Source organism: Plecotus auritus (assembly GCF_963455305.1).
Source record: "Plecotus auritus genome assembly, chromosome: 1".
Lineage (NCBI taxonomy): Eukaryota > Metazoa > Chordata > Mammalia > Chiroptera > Vespertilionidae > Plecotus > Plecotus auritus.
In genome coordinates, this window is record NC_137770.1 from 11,881,141 (window position 1) to 11,898,275 (window position 17,135).

Sequence of the window (17,135 nt, forward strand, 5' to 3'; positions counted from 1 at the left end):
ATCATTCCCCCTCAGCTCAGCCAGTTCACCTGCGGGACACCTGCTCCCCTCGGCGGCCCCGTGGGTGCAATTCCTGTGTGCACTGCCTCTGCACACCGTCCACAGGGATCCCAAACTCCACCTGAGAGAAAACAGAACCCGATCTTCCCCCGTGAGCCCCCACGGCGGGTTCGCCGTCTTACCCGCTGTGCCAGCCTCAGTCCGTGGCCACATAGAGATGGACACACGCTTGGGAGCTAGCAAGTGACTGGGCGGGGTGTGCTGCTCCTTAAACACGCACATTAGCTACCCCGCTGATAGGAAGACACTCGCTTGACGCTGACACGCTGCCCCGAGTGGGAGAGAGAGGTGTGCGCTCCCAGCTTGAGGTGCAGACCCCTCCGGGGCTGACCAGGGAGAGGGCACCAGGGCAGCTGTGGTGGAAGGGTGGAAGAAGGGCACAGCTGAGCAGGTGCAGCTGGCGTCCTGTTGGGCTCGCTGGCTCGGCTTCCAGCTGCCGTGTTACATCTCTGCCTGGGGAGTCGCCTGCACCCCCAGCTCCCTGGGCGCTCAGGTGAGTCACTCTCAGGAGCTGTGACCCCACCATTTCCCAGAGCTCCCCAGCGGGACGAGCCTCCCTCCACGGTCCATGGTGGTAACTGGCTTGATATCACGCCCTTGGCTGCCTGCCGCCCTCTCCCCATCTCCCAACTAACCCCCTGCACTTGAATTCTTGCTTCAGGTCTGTTTTCAGAGGAACCCCAGCTCAGACGTGCCTCCAGAGGCTTCCTGGCACGTGGCAGGCTCGTAAAAATGTTGGTTCCCGCCCTACCCGCTTATCCGGGAAAGTTCATCTTCCGTCTTCCTCGTCTGGTCACATTCACTCATTCATTCATTCTTTCTTTCTTTCAAACCCTCATGGGTCAAGCTGGGAGCTGTCTCTGGGGACAAAGATGAATCAACAGTCCCGTCCTCAGGGATCAAATCAGAAACTTAATGGGGCAGAGTGGCTGCTGTGTGCTGGACACAGTGGGACACCCTAGATGAATTCTGTAATAACACGAAATAGCCCACATTGACAGGGTGGCCACCACAGCCGGCACTGCTCTGCACACGGCCGCCTGCGAACCAATTTGCCCCTCTCCACAGCCTGAGTGAAATGGTCCACAGGAGGCCAGAGTTAGGGGGTGTCAGAACCAGCTCTCAACCCCAATGCAACAGGTGAGGCCGTCCCCCTACCAATGCCGCAGGATCCCCTTCCATTATGGGGGCTTCACCCTCCAAACACCTGCCCCCGTGCTGGGCCGTGGGCACACCCTGCACACGCCGTCTGGATTCCGCCTCTCAACAGAGGAAGGCGGCTTCCTCCCCACTAGGAGATGGGAAACTGAGGCTCAGGCCGTGGAAGAACACCAGGCTTATGTTAAATGTCCAGAATAGCAAGTCCAGAGACAGGAAGTAGATGAGTGGTTGTCAGGAACTCGGCGAGGGCGCTGATTTGGGAGGTACAGGGTTTATTTATTTGGGGGGGGGGGGGTGACAAAAATGATCTGGAATTAGACTGTAGTGATGGTTACACAACACTGTGAATACACTAAAAACTGCTGAAATGTATATTGTAAAATGGTGAGAATGGTGACTTTTATCTCAAGAAAAAAAAGTACAAGGAAGCAAGCACCAGGAAGCACACATCGGGCATGGATGTGCGCGTTTGCCGAGATGTGAGTGCCCATTTCCAGCTCAGCCTGGAGCCCAGTCTCCTCACAAGACTCCAAAGTCCTGGAGGGCAGGCTCCACGCCGGGGCAGCCCAGCGGCCCTGGGGGTACTGGAGGCCACTCACTCACACGCACATCTTGCGGGCCTTTGGCCCCAAGTTCTGTCACGCCTCACCGTCCCTCCCTGCCTCCTGCCTCTGGTTACAGCCAAGAGTTTCAACCTCAATTCATATAAGAATCACGCCCTCTAGGGTGGGCCGGGCATCATTTCTAAAGCTCTTGGGTGGTGCCTACGTGCATCCAGGGCTCAGGGTCCCTGAGGGCAGGGCTGTGACAGTTCTCTGAAGCCCGGGACCTGCAGGGCACACACTCGGCAAAGGCTTGTCCAATAAATCGATGGGTGAAGGTTTTTTGAGTGAATTAAAGTCCACATAAATCCATAATCTTTTATTTCCTGGATACGAGCATATAAGTGGGAGACGAACAATTCCATTTATTGAATTGGGAAAGGGAAAGCCAGTACTTAAAAAAAATAAAATCACTTTTTGAAAGAAAGCCAGCAACTATTAAAATTCCTACGATGTCAGATGCTCCAGTCCAGGGGCGAGAGTCGTGCTCACAGGGCCCTGTGCTCGGCTGGAGCGGAACTCAAGGCAGAGCCGGCCCATTTTATGGATGGGAGAGCTGAGACCAGCTTGGGGAAGAGATCCATTCAAGCAAAGGTTATGCTGACAAGAGGGTGGGGATGTACCGGGAGCTGGGTTAGGCCTTCACCTATATTTTTTGCACTCACAACCGCCTCTGGAGGACGGACCCTCGTCGCTCACGCGCAGACAAGGACAAGGAAGTTCAGAGAGCGTGAGTGACCAGCACACAGCTGGCCAGAGCCAGGCCCGGCCTCCAGGTCCTCCTACTCACAGACCAGGCAAGTGGCTCAAAGATGACAGGGCAGAAGTCCTGCCTCCTACACATGATGAACATCTGATACTCCCGTACCCCAATCAATCGTGACATTAAGGACCAACTCAGCACGGACACAGCCCACGAAGCAAGAGATAGTCAACGTGACATGGCCCATGTTTGACGCCCACAGTCCCTCCTCACGGCTCACTCTGGGCAAAGATGGAGCTGTGGGGTTCACACTCTTTCCTGAGGAGCCTGGCGCCCCGAGGAGAAGGCTGGTCCCCAGGGGCGGCCTCACCCGCTGCACCCATCACCGCATCACAGCCTTCCAGGCGTCTCCTCTTCTGCTTTCTCCAAACTTGTCACAACCCAGAAAAAAATCGGAACCTTCATAAAGTCCCAGAGATTGTGTCCGTACAAAATGGTAGCCACTAAAACCCTCGGGGGGACTTTGAGCTGCTGCTAACCCGTCCGGGCGCCCCCGGGTCTGCATTAGCCCATTGGTGAGCTCACAAGCATCCTGAGGACCAAGAGGGAGTGCTGGGAGTGACACCTGAGTGTTCACTGCACAGAACCTGGGACATCCCTGCCCCACCCAACCACAGCCATCAGAGTCCTATAGCCCACCTCCAAAACCTCAGACTGGACCAGGGCTTGCCGTGGCTGCCTCTGCCTCACCCCCACCCAGGCCACATCCAGGCTCCTCCATCACTATTTCTCCTGGACCCAAGCAGCAGCCTCCTCAGCGGGGAGCCAGCCTCTGCAGAGTGTAAATGAGGCCACACCACTCCCCTGCTCCAAACCCTCTAGAGGCCTCTCGTTGCATATAAAGAGAAAACCCAGCCCCTTCCCCAGCCTCCAGGGCCCTGAGCCTGCATGGTCTGGCCACTGCCTGCTCTGGGACTCACCACCTCCTGTCCTTCACCCAGCAGCCAGCCCTTCACGCACCCACCCCGAGGGCTTCCTGCCTGAGGAACTTGCACTTGCTGCTCCCTCCACTGAGAACGACCTTCCCCCACACTACATCCTTCAGCCGGCTCTCAGCTGACATGTCATCTCCTGTGCCCAGACCATGCAATGCAGGTGACCCCGCAGTTACCCCATCACATCACATCATTTCATTACCTTGTGGCACACATTGCCTTCTATTTTCCCGGTGATCTCTGTGGTCTGTTCTTCCGTCCCAGTCCCCCACCCGCCCTGCCCTGTCTGTGCACGCAGAGAGCAAGCTACAACCTCCATGGCTGCAGGGACCCTCTGGCCTGATCCCCATGGCATTCCCAGAATCTAGCCAGTGTCTGGCAATAGGAGACAGTCAAACACCCTTGCAAAAGGAATGGATCAGTAGCTCCTGAGGACCCATGACATGCCAGGCAGGTGCTAAGGAGCTGGGGCTCTAAGTGGACAAGCAGACACATGGCCATTGTCTGCCTCTAGCAAAGGATCCAGGCATAAGTCAAGTAACTAATTAGATATTGCATGGGTGGGATGACTGCTAGAAAGGCAAAGGAAAGTTCAAAGAGTGTGCGCGTGCGTGCGTGTGTGTGTGTGTGCGTGCGTGTGTGTGTATGTAGGGTGGTGTGGTTTTAAAATGTTCACAAATTCCCTGGCGCTTCTCTATCCAGGGATGGAATTGAATTCCTGCTCCTGCAACGTGACTCCTCAACGGCATCATCTGAGGGCATGGCTTCCACCTGCTCCTCCGCCTTGCTTAGGCAAAAGGAACCTCCATCAGTGAGCACTTAAAGAGCCCATGTCACATTTTGAGTTCATAGAGGAAGGGAGAGGGTGAGAGATAGAAACATCAATGATGAGAGAGAATCACTGATCAGCCGCCTCCTGCACATCTCCTACTAGGGATCGAACGTGCACCCCAGGCACGTGCTCTGACCGGGAATTGAACCGTGACCTCCTGGTCCATAGGTCGACGCTCAACCACTGAGCCGCACTAGCCGGGGTCCCTCCCTAGTTTTGGTATTGCTCAGGCCGCTACAAGATGGGTTTCTGCTATGTGTAACCAGAGAAGTCCTGCCATAGGACCAAACCACCTCACCAGCGGTGCCCTCACGCCCAAAGCTCAACAGAGGTGGCGGCCCCCACCCAGCCACTCCCTGCCCGCCTCCCCTTTTCGGCAGCCCCTGCCTGGCTTCAGGTCCTAATGGATGGTCTGGGGACCAAATTATCTCAAGATTCCCTCCAGTCTGGTAGCTCATACCCAATCCCCGCGCTCAGAAAAGTTGATCTTTCTAAAACAGGCGTACAGAATCACGCCATTTCCCTGCTTAATACTTTTGTGGGCTGATCACAGTCTACAGCGGTTTCTTCAAGGATGGGCTACTGGTCCCTGAGCTAAGTGAGCTGGTTTTCCATGGCACAGGGACCCAAGGGCACAGTGAAACGCAGAACAAGAAATTCGGCCCTTCTGATTCTCTTATAAACCTTCTCATTTCTTTATACCATGGGTCTGAGAGAGAGGAAAGGAGAGGGAGAGAGAGACACATCGATCAGCCGCCTCCTGTATGCACCCTGACCAGGGATGGACTGGCAACCCAGGCACATGCCCTGACCAGGAATTGAACCTATGACCCTTCGGTGCACAGGACGACGCTCCCAACAACTGAGCCACACCAGCCGGGCCTCATTACACTTATTGTTATGGTCATCTTCGTTTATGCAAGTGATACTGGTCTTTCAATGACAGTACTTATGTCAACTTTTCTTTGGAAATTGATTTGCATAACCACAAAAGTGAGTCTATTTAAAGAAAAAAAGGGCACCTATCAGGAGGTATTTGGATATGGTAAATGATGTTTGGCAAACAGGGATTCACAGGATGAAATCAGCAATATATATACAAGGCCCTTCCCAGTCCGCCCCTTGACCACTCCTTTAAACCTACTGAAGGGCTGTGACGCCCAAGGTGAGTCTCTCAGAGTCACCCCTCCAGCCTTTGCCCATGCCGTTCCTTCTGCCTGGATGCCCTTTCCCCACAACCTCCGAATCAACCCAGAGCAATCCCATTTATTCTTTAAGACCCAGGTCAGCGTCACTGTTTCCTGTGGCCCAACTGCTCAAGGATTCCCGGTGCACCCGGAGAGCTACCACTGTGCTCACTCGGGCCACCTGTTGTAGGCAGCTGACAGGGGGCCTCCCTTGAGCTGAGGATCCCAGAAGACCGGCTTGGTCTCTCACTGTGCCTGGCACAGAATTTCAGTGAGATGAATGGAAGGGCCTCGAACTGGGGCTGTGGGTCCAGCAGATAGCACAGGTCTGGTGCCCCAGCAGCGGGAGGAGGGAAATTCTAAAGGAAGGGAGCAGAGTGATCTGCAAGAGCAGGTGCCTGAGTCTGGGCCCCACAAGACAGCTCAGGGATTCCTTCAGGTGAGAGGAGGAGTGAGCATCCTGGGACGGAAGACTCCTGCAGCGGCTCCAAACCACCTCGGCACTTGTTATAATGCTACTTCCTTAAGCCCCACCCCAATGACTCTGAGTTGGTGGGTGTGAAGTGGGCCCCGGAAGCTTTACTTTTTTTTTGTTACTCCTCACCAGAGGGTATTTCCACCCCCCCACCCCCCACCCCCCACTGATTCTTAGCGAGCGTGGAAGGGAGGAGGAGAAAACCATTGATGTGAAAGAGACACATTGATTGGTTGCCTCCTGCATGCACTGACCAGGGCCAGGGATCAAGCCTGCAACCCTTTAGTCCATGGCCCGACGCTCTGACCACTGAGAACCTGGCTAGGACCATGAGCTGCACTTAAAATAAAATGCTCCAGGTAATGCTGAGGACCCCACAGGTGTCAGGTGAGCATGGAGACAGGTAGGGGCCCAGCAGACAAAACACAGAAACGCCCGTGACTGCAAAGATCCTCCGGAACATCGCATCACTGCCTGCACCCCGAGAGCCTGGCCTCACAGCCGACCAGAGAGCAAAGCGTCGCCAAGATTATTTAAAATACATCCCGATACCTCAGAGATGTGTTTACCAAAAGAAAGCCACACATGATCGCAGGCATTCTATGGCCAACGGGAGCGATCGATCCAAAATATAGACTCTCTTGTTAGAGACCTTGTCAACTGGCAATTGTAGGCAGGGGACTTAACCCACAGAGGTCGGGACCGAGGCCCTTTCTGGCTAAAGAAACCCTCCTTTGTTTGAATGACCAGGCAGTCAAATTGTTCATAGATGAAATCAAAAGCAAACGAGGGAGGGGTGGGGGCAGGGGTGGATAGCAGAGTTCACTGCGAGTGGCTGAAAGGCATCCATGTCACTTTGCTCCCAGAGCCTTCACTTCGGTTCTACACTAATTGCCTCCTTAAACCAGAATTAAAGTCGAAAAATGAAACCGTGTGCGTGGGGGGGATATACAAGACCAGTGCCCTAGGCCTGCCGGCCGAGTCACTCATCAAATGGAGACTGACTTTTATCTGATTAACCGATGGAGAAACATCCTTCTCCAATCTCTCAGGATCATTCTGTGGGGATGGCGTGTTGCAGACTGCGGGGAGAAGTTGGGCCTTGGCTTCCCTCCTGCTCGGCCAGTGGAAAATTACCAAGGAGGCAAGGCTGCCCTCTGCCATGCTCGCAGGCTCTCCCTGGGCCCAGAAAACACCCGGAGGAACCGGAAACACGCCAGCCTTTACTTACCTGGGGCGGAGAGGAGTCTGGGAGGCGGTGGGGGTGGGGGTGGCGGGGGCAACGGGGGAGGGGGCCGGCACTGGCAGATGTGTTGACAGCTGTCAGTCACCTTGGAGCAGGACTTCTGGGGCTCACCCTGTGTCACCTGCAGAAACGGGCACACGTGCCCCAGAGAAGACAATGAGGCCACTGGGAGCCAGAATGGGCCCCCCCCCAACCCACTGCCTGATGGCTGGAACGCGGGGTTCTCCCCCGGCCACGGCAGGAAGAACAGGCAGACGTGGGGCTGGCTCAGAGAGAATAAGTGGGAGGCTGGCTTGGCGGGTTTGAAGACTAAGGTTTTATTTCCAGCTCTGCCAGGGACTGGCGATGGGACCGTCACAGGTGGCTTCAATATTATTAAGAGGTGGATAGGAACTTGAAGGTCAACTCCTAGAATCCCCGCCTCAGACAGATGAGGAAACTGAGGCCCAGGAGAAGTGGCGGCCCAAGGTTCTCTCACCGGATAACAACAGGATACTGACTCTACAGTGTCTACACCCTCAGTAAGCGGACCCAGCCACTTCTCCAGGCTTTCTTGCAACAGAACAAGGCCAAGCCGTCACTTTCTCTCCGGCCACAGCCCCCGACAGCCTTCTGGATGGCCAAGGCCCTCCGTCTTGGGGGAGGAACCTTCCTCGGCCAGGCGTCTGCTCCGGTGGCCCACATGACCAAGGGGAGCCCAAGGTTCTTGCGTGAAACATACCCGCCCAGACCACTCACACCCCTCAACCCCTCCTCCCCCCAAATGCCTGCCCACAGCCAAGGGGATCACGGCCACAGGGTCTGCCTCACCCTCAGTGCCCTTCTTCCAATCTGTGCCCTGGCCACACCCCTCCCTTTTCACACGCTGCTCCAGTGGCCCAGAATGTTCTCCCACCCCTTTCCCCCCCCGCCCACCCCCCGCTGGCCTGTTCCTCAGCTTGGCTAGCACCTCCTCAGGAAAGGGCCTCGGACCTCCCTCACCTGGTCAGATCTCCTTTTAATAGGCTCTTCCGGCTCTGGGGGGGCAGAAATGTGGGTGATTCCCTGGTTCCTGTCCGTCTGCACCGTTGGACTAGAGATCTATGGGGCGAGGGCCAGGCCTCGTCTCTCACTATCATAACCTGGCTAAAGCATGCTGGCCATTTAATAAATACTTGGTGAATAAATGAATGAATGAATGAACGAATGAATGAACAAATGAATGAATGAATGAATGAATGAATGAATGAATATTAAAAATTGGACCAGAATCCACCCCTCTTGAATCCTGGTCTGGTGTCTTTTGATGTCAGTTTCCTGGCCCATAAACTAGGAAGAGTAGCGGGAGTGGGTTGTGCTCGACCAGCGGCTCCCAACCCCGGCTGCACCTCAGAACCTCCAGGCAGCTTGAAAAAGCACTCACACCTGAGCCTTACCCATGACCGGTCACATCAGAGGTTCTGCAGGTGCAGCCAGGCACGAGTATTTTGTTTAGCTTCCAGCTTACACTTCTAACGGATGCTGTAAACCAGTGGTCGGCAAACTCATTCGTCAGCAGAGCCAAATATCAACAGGACAACGATTGAAATTTCTTTTGAGAGCCAGATTTTTTAAACTTAAACTTCTTCTAACGCCACTTCTTCAAAATAGACTCGCCCAGGCCGTGGTATTTTGTGGAAGAGCCACACTCAAGGGGCCAAAGAGCCGCATGTGGCTCGTGAGCCGCAGTTTGCCGACCACTGCCGTAGACTGACTGCCCGCGGCCCTCCCTGCGGCAGGGTGCGTGCATCCACGAGGCCCGTCCCAGGGAACAAGCGGACTTAAAGGCATGAAGGAAAAGGGAGGTGGACCCCCCCACCACCACCGCATCAATAATGATCAATGATGCCCACGGTGAATTTCTTTGGCTGTCGTCTTGAGTGAGCAGAAACCCAGAACCCCAATTTCCCTGCAACCAGCCGCGGACGGCTGCCTTAGGCCAGTGCAGACACTTTGCTGCCGTGTCCCAGGCCCAGCAGAGAGGGTCCGCAGGCTGGGATGCTCTTGGCATTGGCAGAGGTGAACAGGCTGGGGTGACAGCAGGAGGTGAGCTGATTTACAGCCCCGACAACATCTGCGAGGCCAGGCAGCTCCTGCTCACCACCTTTTGTCGTCTTTAAGGACCCACTGCGGTTCAAACTCCGAAGGCAATGTTGTCTCCCGCTGGGAAGCGCATAACCTCGAGGGTGAGCCTTTTCTCAATTACTTTAAGGGGATGATGAACTCTACACGTCCCCCTCACCCCCACCCCGCCTCCCCATCAGTGCAGCCCGGTTCTCCATCCACACTGAGCCTGTCCTCTGGATCCCACCTTCTAGGACTACGAGAGCCTCTACCAAGTGTGTGAACTTCAAGCAACGGGTGCCACTGCCAAAGCAATTACTTTCCCACGCTCCAAAGTGCAATTTACCGGACGGAGTTCAAGAGCAGCACGTTTGTCTAACCTGGCCCAACACAATGACCTACTTTGGGGAGAGGATACAAGGGCACAGATGCGTAAGCGTTTAATGCAACGAAATTATAGGCAGGGATGCCCGGGCCAAGTTTCCAGGCTGAAGGGGGAGGAAGCATTTTAGAAAGCTATGGTGTCTCAGACAATGGCCCACTGGAAAGGGGCCGGCACAGCTGCTTAACCAACCGTCATCACCGGAGTATCCAGGCTGGGCTGGCTGTCCCTCTCCCTGAGGGGTGGGCCCTGCGTGGGAGCCTCACTGGAGTTTGGTCCAGTGCAAACCAGTGGCCGCTGAGCCTCTCGCCACTGACAGTTGGCTACTCAAACCCTTTATCTACCTTCCAACTTCTGTTCCTCCTTGAAACCCAGTTCCAGCACAGCCTTCTTGGGTAAGCCACTCCAACCCCAGGAACCCCCAGACTAGACCCAACTGCCCAGGAATGCTTCTTCACCTTGTAAGACCTTCTCTTTGGGTGCATCATCCCCACTGCTTTATAATGATTGCCCCCCCCACCCCCCAATACCTCTCCCTTACTAAAGCTGGCAGGGAAATGAGTCTGTGCTTTATTCATCTTGATCAAGTGTGACTTCCTGAGCCCTACTGTGTGTCAGCCACGGGAGACAGTTGTCATTTCACCATGAGGATAACCGGGAGAGGTAGGAGCTACCATCCACACTTAGTGGGTGGGACGGCAGAATCGTGAGTAAGTAATTGACTGGAGTGGCACAAGGCCTGGCATTCGGTTGGTGCTCAGTGAAAAGATGTGTTGAGATGATCCGCCCACCAGTGTAGAAATGCAGGATATACCCTGCCCCCCAACCTGGGTCCACTTGGGGGTTCTGTGGTTTGGTGGTGTTGCATTTAGACAAGTTCCTCAGTGGTGGGAGCGTGTCTCAATCCCTGGCTTGGTTGGTTTATACCTTAGGGAGTCCCACAAGGAGAAGAAACGTGCCCTTGAAGTCACCTACTCGTAGCTGGACTTGACCAAGGAGGAGCAGAGGCCCAGAGAGGTCAATGACTTGCCTAAAGCCCCCAGAGCAAAAGCTGGCATCATTGCTTCCTAGGACGAGTGTTTATTCCACCTCTGCCATCACCTGCCTTCCCGCCCCTGCTCAGCAGTGTTCTCCTGGGGCCAGAATCCTGAGGCACAGGGAGGTCCTGCAGCCACCGTGGTACCTGTCCCTGGGGTCTGGGGACAAGGTGCTCCATGGCTGCCAATCCCCACTCCTGGCCAATCAGTAGAGCTTTTTGGTCCCGGGGATATTGCCTCCTAAATAGTCATTGAATCCATTCACGTCTCCCCCTTATCACCCTAACCAGACACCATCATCTCTCTGCTGGGCAGCCCTGGCCTCTCACGGAGAGTTGCTATGTAAAATATAGGACACCCTGTTAAATTTTAGATAAACAAACACCAATTTTTTTAGTATAAGTTATGTCCCAAATATTATATGGGATACACTTATGCTGAAGAACAATTTGTGGTTTACTTGAAACCCAAATTTAACTGGATGCCCTGTGTTTTTATTTGCTCAATCTGGAAGCACTACCCCCACCAGCCTCTTTGACCCTTGCCTTGCCCCCCTTTTCGAATCCATCCTTCCTGCTGGAGCTGGACTGAGATTCTGAAATGCCAGTCTGAGATGGCCATCTCTTGCTTAAAACCTTTGAGAATCCCTGAAGCCCGCGGGATCAAGTCCAAACGGCAAGATACGATGTTAGTAGCTCATAGCAGTGGCCTCACCCGCTCCCCTCCGGCCTTGGGGACTGTTGCCTCTGCCTGCACACCTCCCCCACGCTTGCCCCCGACTCCGACTCCTCCGTGGGCATGTCTCAGCTGAGCACCACATGGGTCCCTTCCACCAGATCCCATCTCTGAGCTTTTTGCTCCCGTCGCGCTTATCTTGCCTCTGATTACTTGTGTAATTATCTCTCCGGTGCCAGACTGTTGATGCCATGAGGACTGGGACCACGAGGTCTCTTGCACTTAACATAGGGCCTGGCAAACAGTAGGTGCTCAGTAAGTGCTGCTGAATACATAAGTGAAGCTGTAGTGACTGGCCACAGGGGGAGGTCAGCATTGCTTGGGCCTGAGGGTGGCACTGGGTCAGCCCTGGAAGACCCAGAGGCTCGAATCCGAGCCTGTCTCCCTGACGATGGCTTTAGAGGACACCCACAAAGACGATGGCTTCTGGCATCTTTTATGGTGACAGGCCAGCACCACAGTAACTTGATGAGACACACTCCTGTCACACCTAATAAATTTGCCAGCCTGTCATCCTCTTTGCTTGCAAAAAAGGAATCATCTGGAAGTGAACTTAGAAGAACCCTAAATCACAAAAGCTCAAAAGCTCAATTCCAGACACATTAAGGAGAAAAGGGGGAGGCTCGTGGGTGCCCCCACACCAACCTGCAGCACTTTAAATGTCATCTGACTTTAATGATGAAGTTTCTTATCATCTAGGCAGAGGCTTCGGGCTGACTTCAAGGTAGGCACCTGGTGCTGAGGGGAACACAGGTCTCTCACTTCACCATTTATCCTAATAATTAGACGACTTCGTTATGTCGGTCTCACCCATCCAAATGCTCACAACTTCGGGAGAGTCTTCTGGAAAAATGCTCATGAAAGCACAGAGAGCTGAGTTCTTTCTCTACATCCAAAAAACTCCGATGATGAGACAGATTTTAGTCTCTCCACTTAAAGGGACATACATGGCTTCATGCACTTCCGTTTTTCCTCTTCTCCCTTCTGTTCCTCCGGATTCAGCTCTTTTGCTTAAAAAAACAGACCCATCCATTCCAAAGCCCTTTTCCCTTGGCTTTTCAGTCCTTATCATTTGTAGATTAATTTTTCCAGAGCTACAGCCAAGATTTTATCCATGCTACTTGTCTAGAGCAGTGGTCGGCAAACCGCGGCGCGCGAGCCACATGCGGCTCTTTGGCCCCTTGAGTGTGGCTCTTCCACGAAATACCACGGCCTGGGCAAGTCTATTTTGAAGAAGTGGCATTAGACGAAGTTTAAGTTTAAAGAATCTGGCTCTCAAAAAAAATTTCAATCGTTGTCCTGTTGATATTTGGCTCTGTTGACTAATGAGTTTGCCGACCACTGGCCTAGATGATTCCTTTTCTAAATGATTTGCACAAAAATTGATTGTATTGAGTAACAGCATCTGAAACACACACACACACACACACACACACACGCTTGTGTAAGTACTGTCTAGCTGACGGACACTGTTAAAAAAAAAACAGGCTGTTTTCACAAAATGATTTCTTATGGTGGTAGTGGTGGGGGGGTGATAGGAAGGTGTTGGGGAGTAGGTGGGGGTGGTGGCGGTGGTGGTGATGGGGGTCTCCTGTCTCTATCCAGCAGAATTCTAGTCTCGGAGACAGACAATATCCCGTGTGGCTCTCCACCCTAGCTGAAAAGTCTTATGGGAAACTGTAAGCAAACAAATGTAAAAACAAAGTGAACTTAATGCCTGGGGTTCAGCTGGTCCCCAACCACCTGAGTGTTTAAAAGTGACAAAACCCTGCTTCCTGAGGAGGCAGAGCTCAGTTTAATAACTGCCGTTTCACACATTAAACAAAGCTGTCAATTCCGAAAGGAAAACAATTGTGAGTGAGGCAGAGGCAAGCCAGAGACGGAGCAGAAGGCAGGCCTGGTGCTGGGGTGGGTGGTGGATCCTGGTCGACCCGCCCACTCAGCCAGCATGCTGGGCCCAGCTTCAGAGCCCCTGGTTCTCTCCCTGCGCTCACTCAGCCACCATCCAGGCAGGACTGACTGAGCTGGTTGCCAGCAGGGCCCCGTAACTTGCGACAGCTCATGGACCACGGCAGACTGGCAAGCAGTCTCGCCCATCCCTTCCTCTGTGGACTGTCACCCCTTACTCAGATAACCATCCGAATAATCCCCAACCCCCCAAATGCCACCGGAAGTGAAGCTGCAAATACCCAGAGTGGGGTATTTAAATGCCCCAAACAGTAAAAATGTCCTCCAGAACCTGCTAAACCACTAACAACTCAAAAAGATGGAACAGACTATGTAGTGATCAAGAGCACCTGGCCAGCCAGGTAGATGCGCAGCATCACTAGTACTAATATCAATAGTGGCCACAGCAGCTACCATGGGTGTTTGTTGTGGTCTGGGCACTGTGCTAAGTAGTCTTTATGTGTTTTATCTCATCAAGTACTTGTAATAGCACAGTCAGGAAGAAGAAACCAAAGATCAGAGAGGTTAAGTGCACTGCCTAACGTTGCCCAGCTGGTGTGGGGCAGGGCCGGGGCTCAAAATTCAGTGCTGACAGCAAAGCCCACCTCTTCACCACTCAACTGTCCCACTGACCGAGTAGGTTCTGGGAGGTACTAGGGACCATCCCATCGAACCCTCCTCTCTCTGACCTTAATAGAGGTAACTCCAGTTGGTGGCTGCCTGGCCTCTGTCCAGGGACCCAGGGTGAGGAGTCCATCCTCAGGCAATGCTTACAGATGGACAGTTATTTCTTACGTTCTCCACGAGTGGCCACCACTTACAACCGTTCCACATCCCCAACTCCACTCCCTACACGAAACACAGCCTCTCCCGTGCTGAAGTCCAGCTTAAGGCTAATTGGAAGTTGACTAGTGGGAGATAAAACATGTATATTCTTGTGATCCTTTCTTTTTAAGTTTGCAAAAGCTCGAAGGTTTCTTTCCCGGCATTTCTGCAATCAGATGTCATCACCAAGAAGGCATTCCCTACGCCCTTCCTGTTCCCAGGCCCTGTCCTGCAGGTCTTAGGCCACAACTGAAGCCTCCCTATGGGGTTTCTTAGCTCTTCCAGGCCGGAGTATGGGGAGGCCCTAGCGTCTTTTCTTTACATAAACTCTCCCCAGGACCAGCCAGAGGGGCGGCTGCAGGAAGCTGGGGTCGGAGAGTGAAGTGACACCCCGCCCCCACCGGGTCTCGCCCAGGAGGTCTCCAAACCGGTGCAGTCCATCAACCCGCGCCACCGCTCACCTGCACGAAGCCCCAGAGCGGGTGGAGCGCGCAGTGCAGCAGCAGTGAGGGCCAGCAGCAGCCGCGGCGCAGCACCAGGTCCCGGAGCAGCATCTCGACCCGCGGCACCCGCTCTCGGGGCGAACTGTCAGGGGAGCAAAGCTCGGGTCAGGCGGGCGCCGCGGGCGCGGGCACCATCGCGGTCGCGCACTCGAACACGTAGCGGTCCGGGTTGGGCAGGCACGCCCCACAGCCCGGACCGTCCCCGCCCCCCTTCCCCCCCCCCCCCGCGCACCCGCCTCGTAAATCCAGCTTGCCCCTTCACTCTAGTTTGCACATTCGAAGACCCTTCGCGCACACTCACAGAAGCCGGCATCCCAGAACTCACACTCTATCCTGGCGCACATTCCCAGAACCCTGCGTGAATACTTTGGCCCCCGTGCACCTGCCCAGAGCCCTGCGTGCACACCTCGCCCCTTTGCGCACCTCCATACACAGCCAAGCACACGATACAGCCCCGCGCATCACCCCAGAAACAGCCAGGCTCAACTCACTCCCACAGTTGAAACATTTCAAACCGGGCGGGCACCACTCACCCTGGGTGCACACCCACAGACACAGCCGTGCACACCCACCGGCCCCTGCCTGCACACTCGCTGACCCTGCGTACACAACACCAGGAAATCACACGCTGCGCGCACCCTCTTCGCCCCGCCGGCTCTCACTGCGCACACTGCAACCTATGCACTTCCGTGCGCACCCCATTCACCCAGGCGCGCTCTTCCGAGCCCCGCCTCCCGCCCCAGAGCGCGAGCTCCCCCCAGGTCTCCGTCTTCGGCCCCATCCCTCTAGGGCCTCACGCCACCTTGCCTGGGGGCCGCCCCAGCCGATCCACGGCGCGCAGAAGGGAGGTCGCACTCCCCCCGCGGCAGACTGTTCTGGAGCCGCCAGACGGCCCCCATTTAAAGCCAGCCGCCTCCCCAATCCCCCGCCCTCTAGGCGGAGCCTCTGTCCTCACCCTGGCGACTGCGCGGGCGCCTGGGGGCTTCGCGTGCCGGGGAAGAGCGCCGGATACTGGAGCAAAAGTTTGCGCGCGGCTTGGGCCTCCGGGGCCCCTGAGCTGGGGTCCCGGGCGCGGCGCACTCGCACCGGGTGGCTCCCGGCTGCGCCAGGCTGCGCGCAGGGCGGGAGGGGCGGCACCCGGCGTCCAGGGCCGGCCGGGCTGCCGAGGCGGAGGCGAGGGCGGGGAAAGTCTCCTCCAGGCCCCCAGGACCAGGCGGCGAGTACCCTTCCTGGGTCCCCGCCCTCCGGTGGCACCGCCAGGCTGCCCGGGGCGCGGGGGTGCCGAGCTCTCCTCGTCCGTCTCGCCTGCCCGCGAGAGGAAGCAGCGAGAGCCACTGGCTGGGAGCGCCCGCTCGGGCAGCAGGGCCGCGGGCGGAGGCGAAATAAATAATGCACGAAAAAGGAAAACAGACGTGAGCCTCGCCCGCCTCCCGCCCGGGCTGCGCTCCCGCCCGCGCTCCCCGCCGCCGCCGCCAGCGCCGCTGCAGTGATTCCTAGTCTCCATCTAGCGAGGCTATTGTGTACTGGGCGCTTAATCATTTATTCATCCACCCGCGAGGGAGAGGGCGCCCAGCTCCAGGGGGAGTTGTTCCCTGCTTCCCTCCCCCAAGTTTCTCCGAGGCGTTGGGAAGCGGGTGAGGACTGATTCGTGGGGACCCCGTTTTGCGCTCGGTCCTTGAGGACTGTCTCCCCTCCCCGCCCCAGCTCATTCGGATGGAATGGGAGCCCCCTTTCCCCCCATCCCCACCCCCTCCGTGCGGGCGCCCCAGGTGCAGGGCCCAGGGCTTGCTCCCTTCCGTAGTCCAGGTCCTGGGACCTCTCCCACCACAGAGCTGAGTCTTGGGAGAAGTTGCCTATGGCCCCGAGGGGAGAAAGATCGCTGCTTTTCCTCGGCCAGCCATCTCCAACTCCTTATCAACAAGTCGTCGCCAAGCAATCCGGCATGTTTCGTTCAAAGAAGCTGCCCCTGGCCCCGTGGGCCCCACCGCAGGTACGTGAAGCCGCTCTGCTCTTCCGGTGGCAGCGCGCGGCCAGCGCTTGGACTGGTGGACTGGCCTTCCCGAAGGGCTCCCAAGGCATGAGCCATCCTATTTTTAGGTACCAGGGGCTCAGGACGGAGCGGAGCTGTCTGACACCATAGCTCATTCACGGAAGGGACATGTTCTTTGTTCCTTTGCCCAGTCTCTATGGGCCCTGAAGTCACCCCTTAAAACACATACCCTAAGTATACACTGTCTGCTCTGCACATGAGCTTTCAGACCAATTTCCTAGTGGCTGCCTTTATGTGGAGGGCTAAGGCTCTTCTCCATCTAAGCTCTGCAGAGACTCATCTGAGCCAGGCCGATGCTGGGGACAAGCATGCA

The 17,135-nt window shown here is 55.6% G+C and overlaps 1 protein-coding gene across 6 annotated transcripts in view; it reads right to left on the reverse strand.

Annotated features, from left to right (window-relative positions):
• PRIMA1 (proline rich membrane anchor 1) overlaps nt 1-16,105 on the reverse strand; it is a 40,979-nt gene extending 24,874 nt beyond the window's left edge. For 2 of the 6 annotated variants that reach the window (XR_013960497.1, XM_080666368.1), the window contains exons 1-3: nt 15,728-16,105; nt 14,731-14,854; nt 7,247-7,382 (exon numbers count right to left, since the gene is read on the reverse strand). Coding sequence is in view for 5 of the 6 variants with exons in the window: in XM_080666368.1 (XP_080522494.1) it covers nt 7,247-7,382; nt 14,731-14,823 (229 nt within the window). In the remaining variant the exon portion in view is untranslated. Of the gene's footprint in view, nt 1-7,246; nt 7,383-14,730; nt 14,855-15,305; nt 15,481-15,574; nt 15,684-15,727 lie in introns of those variants that run through there. The other 4 variants (XM_080666369.1, XM_080666372.1, XM_080666371.1 and 1 more) reach the window with 4 other exon arrangements.
• Between the last annotated feature and the right edge of the window lie 1,030 nt (nt 16,106-17,135).